This window comes from Eufriesea mexicana, unplaced genomic scaffold (genome assembly GCF_001483705.2).
Source record: "Eufriesea mexicana isolate 0111107269 unplaced genomic scaffold, ASM148370v2 scaffold953, whole genome shotgun sequence".
NCBI lineage: Eukaryota > Metazoa > Arthropoda > Insecta > Hymenoptera > Apidae > Eufriesea > Eufriesea mexicana.
Genome location: NW_016909094.1, coordinates 493,411 through 504,355, shown reverse-complemented (window position 1 = coordinate 504,355; position 10,945 = coordinate 493,411). Strand labels below are relative to the sequence as shown.

At 24.6% G+C, this 10,945-nt stretch overlaps 2 protein-coding genes across 4 annotated transcripts in view; both read right to left on the bottom strand.

Annotated features, from left to right (window-relative positions):
* Positions 1–4,047: 4,047 nt before the first annotated feature.
* On the bottom strand, positions 4,048–5,588 carry LOC108547181 (uncharacterized). Its single transcript, XM_017899588.1, has 4 exons — positions 5,477–5,588; positions 4,919–5,097; positions 4,316–4,502; positions 4,048–4,089 (listed from the first exon to the last, which is right to left on the bottom strand). Exons 1-4 carry the CDS (start codon positions 5,552–5,554, stop codon positions 4,048–4,050), a joined length of 486 nt encoding a protein of 161 aa, XP_017755077.1. The 5' UTR covers positions 5,555–5,588.
* A 2,667-nt stretch (positions 5,589–8,255) lies between these two features.
* Positions 8,256–10,945, bottom strand: part of LOC108547199 (blood vessel epicardial substance) — an 8,471-nt gene continuing 5,781 nt past the window's right edge. Inside the window, exons 9-10 of one of the 3 annotated variants that reach the window (XR_001890176.1) lie at positions 9,399–9,663; positions 8,774–8,839 (exon numbers count right to left, since the gene is read on the bottom strand). Coding sequence is in view for 1 of the 3 variants with exons in the window: in XM_017899609.1 (XP_017755098.1) it covers positions 8,772–8,839 (68 nt within the window). In the remaining 2 variants the exon portion in view is untranslated. Of the gene's footprint in view, positions 8,840–9,398; positions 9,664–10,945 lie in introns of all 3 variants that reach the window. The other 2 variants (XR_001890177.1, XM_017899609.1) reach the window with 2 other exon arrangements.

Here is a 10,945-nt window from a genome sequence, read left to right as displayed (position 1 = left end):
GGGGGGGGGGGGGAAGGGCGAAGTAAGGTTGGGGTTAGCCACCCCATCCCCTTCAATACTTTAATAATAAGTTCTTTTTGTTTTCAGGTGTTCATTATTTTTTTCTTTCAGGTATTAATTATTTTTTCTTTTCCAGATTTTATTTTTTTGTTTCTATTTATTTTTTTTTGTGAATTCAAATATTTCGTATAATATTCGATGTATCATCGTTGGACTGTTAATAATTCTTTTTTCAAATCTAATTTTTTTCAGGATTTAATTATTTTTCTTTTTCCACATTTTATGTTTTCGTTTCTATTTATCTTTATTTGAAAATTCGAATATTTCGTCATTGGTTTGTTTATGTCTTCTCTGTCTTGTGTTGTTTATGTCCCATTGCAGGGTTGTTCACTCCATTTAATTGATTTTTCTGGTTTATATTCATTTCTCTTTTATTTTCTTTCCCCTTACAAATCTGTTTCATTTCAGGATTATATGTTTCCTTTCTGGTTTTCAAGTTTTTCAAGAATTCGTTCAGAAGACCGTTGGACGTTGCCGGATGCGTGCGCCTATTTATAAGTAGTTACATGATAGATTTCTAGGTTAACAAGTTTCATGTGCACGCTTCCTGTATAAAGGTAAGCCACTTAACTTGGAGCAAACATATACATTTCATATTTTTCCTCTCTTATCCCTCTCGTTTGCCAAATAGAATATAATTATTTTTAAGTATTGACTAGCCTACGCGACATATTCTCGTGTACTCAACAATTCCATGCTTCGTAAGTCATCTTTACGACTCGTTCCAACACTCATTTCAGTCACTGCCATTCTCGTCAGCCTTAGTCGTCCTATGCTTATCGGCCTGTCGTTAAGCCCCAGGGATGATTTCTTAATTGATTTCTACCCCATGGGGCGGAGGTCAACGTGACACGTCGAAATTGAGTAATTTGTTAATTTTCACGGCACCGAAGCACCTCTGTTCTTTTCTAACCAGTATCTGTCTGTGACATCCAAAGTGTTTGACGACACCTCGCGCATCTGCGCTCTTGTTACCTTTCCTGAACTTCTAGTTCAAAATCATAGATGGTGCTGATTGGATGTCGCCTGAATTTTTATTTTTGTTTATCATATTAAAGGAATTAGTGCGATATCGACGGATTGCATTAAAGGTATATTGAGTTTAATTACGAACAGCATTCATACTATGTATCACATTTTGCTAAATTATATAAGCTTAACACTGTACCGAAAAATGTATGAAAATGCATATTTTAAATTCACCCATTATACTATAATTGGCAATTACTCATAAATCACAAATGTTACAAAAATGTTAGTCACTCGCTGCAATGGGCAGTAGCTTTGGGCTCAAGTTGATTTCACATATACACTGCCACAGGCTTACATAGTTGACGCAATATTGGCATAAATGTATATATTTACATAAAATTCAATTAATATCTTAGAAAATACTAAAAAGGCAATATTGAAATTTGGTATCTAAGGTTTACTGTACCCCTCCTTTCCTAAAATTTCATCTTGATCAACAATTTGGGCACTTTAGAACTTCAGGTATTCATTAGTTTCCGAGATGTTAGTAAATAACTTTTGATACAATGCATTGAATTTTTCTTATACGTACGCATCCATGACAATGTATGCATCAATCTCCGATTGTCCTATTATATTTAGAAATATATACCAATGGTCGGCAACAGCCGATATATTAATCATATACTGCACTGCCACCTCACAAAATATAAATTAACCTAACCTAATCACTATCTTATATAATACATACACAATGAAATAATTCAGATTGTTATAACTGCTTAGAGAATGGCGACGAAAAAATTCCTTGTTTCAACTTTATGGTTAACATACATACATATCTGCAAAACAAATGTTTTGTTATTTTTTCTGGTGTTCTTTGAAATCTGAAGAACAGCCCAATCAACTCCAAATTTTTATCAAAAGATGGAACAGGGAGATATATACTAAATGCAAAATATTATTTTCAGGAAATAAATAATTTTACATATTAATAAAAAAATTCTTGACATTGTACATGGAAATTTGTCTATACAAACATAATTAAAACGATTGTTTCTCTGTACTAATAGTCATTTTCGAGTGTCAAATATTTAATGACGTGTACTCACATTTGACGCCAATTTTATAGGATGTCCCATTTAAAATCTATCTATATTTTTTTTTCAAATACATTTGAATGTATGGGCGGCTTTCCCTTTCACCCCAAAAAGTATAACTAAACCTATCCCAAATTTATTATTTAAAATTACATAATACAACTTTGAAAAAAAGATAAGTTTATAAAAGCTTATACAAATCAAGGTCTAATATTAGTGCGCATCATCGATTGCTCGATGGTTACAAGTTCAAAGAAGCTAGTCGTTTTAACCTCTTGTATAAATATAGAAATGTCTATATATAATGACGAAGGCTTTTCATTAAAATTTCGATAACTATTAGATACATAAAACTAATATTTTAGATTTAGGTTCTATCCCTTTCTCTCTGCTATCCTTTAATATATAGTTCCGATCAGTAATGAGTGCTTTCTGAAAAATCATACGAATTGAACTTTTTTTTATATTTAACCATAAATTAGAGTAGGTTATGTACGTTAAATTTTTCAAGATGTGGATACAGAAGTTGAGACAAAACTTCTCCCTTGCCGACGCATATTAATTTTATATTTTACCCAAATTCATATTTACTTCAGTGAGGGTGTTTTTTTTAGTTTGCCCATATACGTATTGGTTGCCGACTGCCACGATATACATATATATTTCTAGGTACAGTAGGTAAAGGACAACCACAGGCTGACGTATGCATTGCCACAAGCATGCATATAAGTAAAATTCAATGTATTGTACTAAAAATTTTTTAGGTAAAAATTTGCTTTAATTACCCATTCGATTTACTTTTTTCTTTTTCTCTCTTTTTTTCGAGAAATGGTGAGTTTAATATCAACAAGAATGATATTTTTTTACAAAAAATATAGGGTATGGAAAAACTGCAGAATGCATGCCCTGATCTCAATAATTTTAAAATGTGTTATAAAGAACGAAATTTTGAACAATTCTGTTCGAGTAATAATTGCTATTCAATCTTAGTTTTCGAGATATTTGCAAAAATTGTTGATACTATTACATTGAACTCTGCCTGTATATACAGGGTGTTCTATTTAAATCGATTCAGCCGAATATCTCCGAAATTATTGACAATACAAAATAATGCTCAAACAAAAGTTTGATGGTTTTAAGGGGCACATAATCTGATATAGGTAAGTTTTTCCTAGGTAGGTACATAAAGAATATATGAAGGTCAACTTTACTGTTTTAAATGGAATTATATATTTTTTAATGTACCAATTTTATACATGAAAGTACTAAGTCACTTATTATAAAAAATTATTGGTTTGCAAGATATTTTCATTTTAGTATTAACAAATAGCTAATACACATTACAACTGACATAGTGTCTTCTAATGGATATTTGTAAAAAGATGTTAGTCTGTAAACTATAGAATATTGCCAAATGATCATTCGTGCACTTTCTATCTTATTTCTTAAACCAGTATTGTAGTAGTTGTATTTTTTTTTGTAGATTAAAACGCGATAGTAACAGATTCCAATAATATTCTACTTTATTAATGCTTACACTTCAAATGAAATAAAAGAAGGTATAAAATTTCTTACACTGAAGTATAAATAATTTAAATATTGTCAGGATATTCAAATTATTTCAGCAACCTTGTTTTTGTCCAACAATATGAATACATATATCAATACTTATAGAATGGATCTTCTATATTACTCTTAACTAATGAAGTAGATACCTCTAATAATTTAATAAAAATTAATACTAAATAACCATTTGTTTTGCAAATTTACCTTACAAATTTCTATTAATAATATTATTTAGTACAAATTTCATAGAAATCTATATCTGAATTCAATAACAGCCACTAATTTAAATAAGCATTCATTATCAAAAAAATACTTTTTATGTACCATGAAAATTTAATATGGTATAATCTTATGGCCATGTAATCTTTTGTTTCTTCTTCGGTGAAGCTCCCTAAGTACATAAAAATTTTTACATTAATTTCTTATAGATAGTAATCATGCAATAGTTATTATCTTTTATCTATATTTTAGTAAATATTTGTATAATTTATATTAAATATCTGCAAAAATAACAATATAATATAAAATTTTTTATAATAAATCAAAATACCAAGGAAATTGATTATTTAAATATAAGAATTAAACTAAGTGATCAAATAATTAATACATATACGTACATCATGTTTTTCATCACTAATACGTTTATCAATACCATTATATTTTAGAACATTATTTGAATTACACAAACGTATTTTCTTAGATGTTTGTTTAAATTCATTTATAGAGGACTTTGATCTCACAGAAGAAGTTGCAGGTGTTTTTATTGTTTCATTTAAACTTGCTTTTGTACTACATGTACTGGTCCTATAAAAAATTTATGTATTTTTGTTTATTATATTTACTTTCTACATACTTTGTATAAATTACAAAAATAAAAATTATATATAATAATTATAAATTATAAATTCTTAAATGTACATATATTTATTTTTAAATTATATAAAAGTTATATTAATACATGCATATAAATTAAAAGTATAAAAATAATTAAAATAAAACATCTAAATAAAATATCTTAGTTACATATCTCCCTGGTGATAACCTATTTTAAGTTCTTTATTAAATATTTATCATTTAAAGACTTAGTACCATATTTATAAAAGACAATATTAAATTAAAACAAAACAAAATAAAACTCATGTATCATACATATATTGCGTATAATTCAAACTATTCATTTCTTCACTCTGTAATAAATAAAAATAAATATTTTCACTTACAATAAAACTAACTTCCTATGAAATTCATTAGTAGAATATATTTCCTCATTATATCCTTTTGTATCAAAGTTTTGAATGTTTTCAGATTGTCTCTGGGGCAATGGCAAAGCCACCCGTTTATATAGTTCTATCAGGTCAGATTTAGAGAAATGTTTATAATCACTGAAGTCAATGCACCTCTATAAACAAATTAAGAATGAATAATTGATATGCGTCAATAATAAGTATTTTTTATAAAAAAATTAATTAAAGAAGAATATTAATATAAATATTAATACTAATATCATTATAAAAAATACTTTAATAATTGTATATTTACTCAATTTTGAATATTTAATTTTGTATTTATGAAATTGCAAAATCTCTAAAATTTCATATATTTACAACTAATTTTTATAACATCTTTTATATTATAATAAAAAGTTATTAAAAGAAAGATCATTATATACTATTAAATATATTTGTAGTTAAATAAGTAATATTTTAATTTATAAAGGAATTAAGTTTTCAAGATTTGATCAAGAGAAATTGTCAATAAACATAACCTGTTTCACTTACATTTTCTAAAATTTCCTTAAGTTGTGATTCTGACAGTGATTCGGGATGAGTTAATTCGTACATTCCCAATGATGACATTTTATTAAATATTTAATTCACTAGTAAAAATCACTATTTGATATCAAATAACCATTTGACAACTCGCGAATACAGGGCAATACTATTCAAATATTGTGTCTTATTATGAGTCATAATTTATGAGTAACATAATACTACTCAAATTTTATTATCTTCTGTATTTATCTTATCTTATTTAACTTATAATTTTTTATTTAATATGATAGTAATTATTTCACTACATTTATAATTATACACTTATTTTGTAAATTCATGAATCTTATAACGGATTTTACGAAAGACTTCTATCGTGTAAAGTAATAATTTTTATTGTTTCATTAATAATTTACAAATTTGAATAAATTAATTATTACATTAAATACATTATTATTACGACATCTACATGTTAAATAAAAAAATGCTTCTTCTTTATGATTTAAAACTTCGAATTTTTTTAATTGTAATGAATATATATTTTTCTAATTAAACATTATTAAATTTATTTAGTTAATTTTTAATCATATAAAAATTGTAACTGCTATATACAATTTGAATAAATAATAGTCATAGAAATTAGACATAAATTATAATGAAGAAAACTATAAGAAACAAATTTATTCTTATTCTTTTTAGTATTTTGCAAAACTAACATTTTACAATTATATTTTTATTAAATAATTTATAAGTACAAATATTGTATTATTATGTAATACATTTTCTATTATAATTCGAAATTAAATAAAATTTTCTACAAGTAATAAAAAATAGTTAATTAAGTATATTATAAAATTAGAAAGAAAAATGAAAAGGGATAACAGGAATAATTTGATACTTGATATTTTTTTCTAAAACTAATTTTCTTTATTTCTTTTGTCATTAGATTTTTCATTAATGTATTCAATGTAATTTAAATTTTTTCATTTCTTTCATATTTCATTGTAATACCTAACTATGTACTAAAAAGTCTACACATAATGATAACAATCTGAAACAATAAACAACAAAGATGAGTAACGAATAATTTACATTCATTAAAACAAAATCATTTACACTTCATATATATACATGAATAGAGTAAATAAAATTGCATAATTCTCATTTTTTTCGACTTAACATCTTGAGAAGAATAGTGATTTTCTAGAATAATAAAGAAATCAGTATCTTGTTATCCAATAAAATTATTTTCAAGGATGTATTTTATACATACAATAGAACAATTATTATTCAACTTTTAAACTAGTTATAATATTTGAAATAGAATATGCTCAGAACTATGATTTTACATATAAAAAGTCCTCTTAAAGTATGTATTACAACCTTAATTGGGCATGAATTCAATTAGCAACATTTTAAATTTTATAATGCATTTCACTAGACTAAACAAATTGTCTTTAAAGACTTCCTTTGTTTTGTGTTTCTTTTTTCTACAACTGTATCCAATCATTAAAACCTGAGATATTTACTTTAAATTTCGGTACATAACACTTTCACTATATTCATTCAAAATAATTTTAATTAATTACATTAATGTTCTCTTTGTTCCTCTGTGCGTATTAATTTTTTTAATTTGTTTCATTCTAATAATTGAGTCTAATCATAATTACCACTTATAAATTATATGTAAAGATAATCTTGTTCTTTTGAACAAAGAAACAGTAATCGCGATTATAATATTGTTGTAACGATTTTCGATAATTTTACGATATTAAACATTAAAAGTTATATGCATTTATTTTTCTATCGACAATGTATATCAATATAAATATTATTTTATTAATATAGCTCACGTTACAATTGTATTATCATCCAGCGCTTTCTGGCGTAACTTCCTGCTTCTCTAATCTGAACGCCATTATCTAGTTTTATGATATGATTCGCACAATAATCTCTCAAAACTATTTAACAATAGTTTTGATGACAAAAACGATTAATTGCTGGCAGAAATTGCAAATAAAGTAGTAACAAAATAAAATGGTAATAAGATTGAAAAAAAAAAACATAATTCCAATAATTGTAATCAAATTTAACAAAATGCAAAAACAGTAGCAAAAAATTAAAATGATCATATTTCAAAATAAAACCTTGCTTTATCATAAAATATTCTAATAACGAATTTAATGTAAAAATAAATTACTGTATCTACATAGTATGTTCAACTGTATAAATTTTACAAATTATACGTATATATGTATAAATTGTATTGATATTACATGTATAAATCAAAAAAGGTAAGAATTAGATTTTAAAAACGTTTTGTATTAGTATAACTTAATTACATCAATTTTATTGTGAAAAATGTATAAATCAAAGAAGTAAGAATTAGATTTTGAAAATGTTTTGTATTAGTATAACTTAAGTCAATTTTATTGTAACACTATCTAATAAAGATTTATTACATTAATAATAATTGTTATATTGATGTTTAATAGCAAGAAAAATGTAGCTATACCATTAGCAATGATTAACAAATTAACAAATTTCACATATATTACATTTAATAAATTATATTTCTACCATTTAATTTCTAAATAAAGACCAGTTCAAAATGGTCCCATTGAAGTAGAAAATATAGAAACAATCGTAAACTGTACTTAAAGTATATAAATTTCCACCAGCAATTTTCTTAAAAGATATTGAATGAATATGTAAATTAGTATACAATAGTATTGTATATTTTTTCTTAAAAAATTAATAAATGAAATGCAAGTAAAAAGGCACTATATATGGGTATGGGAAACAATCTGGTATTTAGGCCTCCCTAATTTTTGCTTTACCAGTTCCAATAAATCACAGATCTGTCATTAAAGAAGTTACGCCGCTGCGATTGAACAATCTCCATTCTATTACACATGTAAAGTCTTACTTGTTCGATACTAAACATATGCATGTTAAGAAGAAAATTAGTGTGAATTATAAACAGCCATATTTAAATCAGTTTCGGTGGTATTCAATAATATATTGGAAGCATAAAGTAATGTTTAGTCATATATCACTTTATATAAACTAGGATGGAACCATTATTCTATAAACAATGAAATGTTTTTTTTTTCATTGTTAATTATACTTGACTAGTGGGAAAAATTATTAATTGGCAAGAGAATGTTTAATTGTTCCACGCACACCATGCCATATTTTTCGACATGACGAATATATTTCATCGTTATTTCACGTTATGTAAAAAGACAGGTGTTGCTTTATATTGACTGTCGAGGATGACATTCATCTAATATTCATTTCATTAAACAGGTGTTTCATGATCAGTCTCTTCAATTCTTCCCAATCTCCATGCATTTGGATCTCCTGCTGCTGCAACGTAAGAATGTAAACATATTTTACTATCTTAAAATAATGATGTACTGATTTGAATTAAAATGTTTGAAATATGACGATATATATATATATATTTATAAGATGTAAAATGTGTTTATACACAATTGCAACAAAATATAGTTTTTATGACAAAATTTTATAAAACTTAAATTATCTAAACATAATAAATATATACACAAAAAATTAAAAATTTAAAAAAAAAAGCAGTTACAGACCAAATAATTTTAAATACATTGTATCAGAATAAAAATATGACTTGTTGCTACTAAAAGAATTTCTTTTTAAATTCCATAGTTAGAAAGTACTTTAATTTATATCATATTTTTAATAGTAACATATATTTAATATTAATATATATTAATATAGCTATAATTTTAGATAAATGTAACTAAAAACCTATACATTAATGTACATCGAATATAATATTAAATGAATCCTTTTGTTTCATCAAATCTAATAATAATAGTATAATAACATAACACTGTTAATATACATCAAATATAAAAATACATACATAGACACAAAAATAACTCACCTGAATACAATAACCAGAAGAAAATAAATGAAGTTATTCGATGATATTTGTATAACTGTATGGATATCCATTGCAGAAACATAACATATATCACGTACAAATTTGTGCTAAGTAACTGCACAGTTTGTGTCACAGGAATATTATAAGGAAGTCTGAACATTGCCGTGTTGCACAGGATATAAGGAAGGTGTACGTAGGTGATTAATATGATGCAAAGTGTTGTTCAGCACTTCCTGAGTCGTGTACAGCAACGGCATTCTCTCTTCTATCCAAAGCAAAATCAAAATTGATGCAAAATTATAAAAAGTGTATGTTGCACGTTTTAACAAATTTCTAAATCTACATGGTTAGTATTACTCAGCAAGCACATGCATCATGCAAGAAATTTCCAGTTATTGTCATATATGCTGAAATATTTATATTTTTGCAGTAACTCATTTACTTTTTAACTAATGTAATTTGTTTACAACAAATATTTTATAATATTTTATATTTTATACGTATTATTTTATATTTTAATGCATTCAAAAGTAATATACAATTATGAATTTTGATTTAATTTTATCTAAAGTATTATAGCAGGGTGTACTACAGTATAAAATTAAAAAATTAAAAACTATATTGTGTAATACAAATTTTCATTTAAGTTATATTTATCAGAATAAGGAAAAGAACATTATTTGATAAAAATTAAAATTGATTAAAATAAAAGATAGCTAACAATTATATATAGTATTAAACAGGATAATATTTTAAAACAATAATGAAAAGTCTAAACTTATACAGAGCAAATTTGTTAAAATAAATAAACAAAATTATGAATTTTTCACACATTCTAATTAATAAGAAAATTAGTAGTAAATCATTATAATGATCTGCATTTTTAAAAATATATTACATATGATACATGCTCATGCATAAATTTTAAGAATATAAATCTAAATAATGTTGTACATATAAATTTTTATAATACATTTTCAAAATATTGTTTCAAATGAGACTGGACATTTTTAATGATTATAATATATACATCTATAGACTCTAAAATCTATAGATTTTTTTGTTTTAACAAGCACAAGACTTTAAATCGCGAGTACAAAAAAAGAGGTATTAAATAATAGTAATGTAAGAAATATATTTCATTTCATTTCAAGTAAAATATATATAGAATATAATAACAATTTGTACAAAGAAAAAAAGAAAAAACTACATACAGTGTTAAAGTAATAAAATTTATGATAATGTTGATGACACTTATAATAATTACAACAAATAAAACATTTGTTACATTTTCATATTTTCATTTGGAACAATTTTTTGCAATATAAAGAAACCTTTGAAATTGTATAATGATATTTCATTTAAGATCACTACATATTTTTAAAGTATCATTAAAGATAATTCAAGTGCTTTATAATCCTTTATTTATTTTTACAGAAAATATCTCCTAAGAAAAAAATAAAAAAAATGGTTTATTACAATAAAATAAGAAATATTATATACCCTTAAAAATATTTTAAATACAAAAAATAAAAAAATATTATATA

Bases quoted from the DNA above. Each gene is read 5' to 3' on its own strand.
- LOC108547181 (XM_017899588.1), bottom strand. From the start codon at position 5,554: ATGTCATCATTGGGAATGTACGAATTAACTCATCCCGAATCACTGTCA. The intron at 5,098-5,476 runs GTAAGTGAAACA...ATTTGTTTATAG, and splicing joins TTAAGGAAATTTTAGAAAAT to AGGTGCATTGACTTCAGTGA. The intron at 4,503-4,918 runs GTAAGTGAAAAT...AATTTTTTATAG, and splicing joins CATAGGAAGTTAGTTTTATT to GACCAGTACATGTAGTACAA.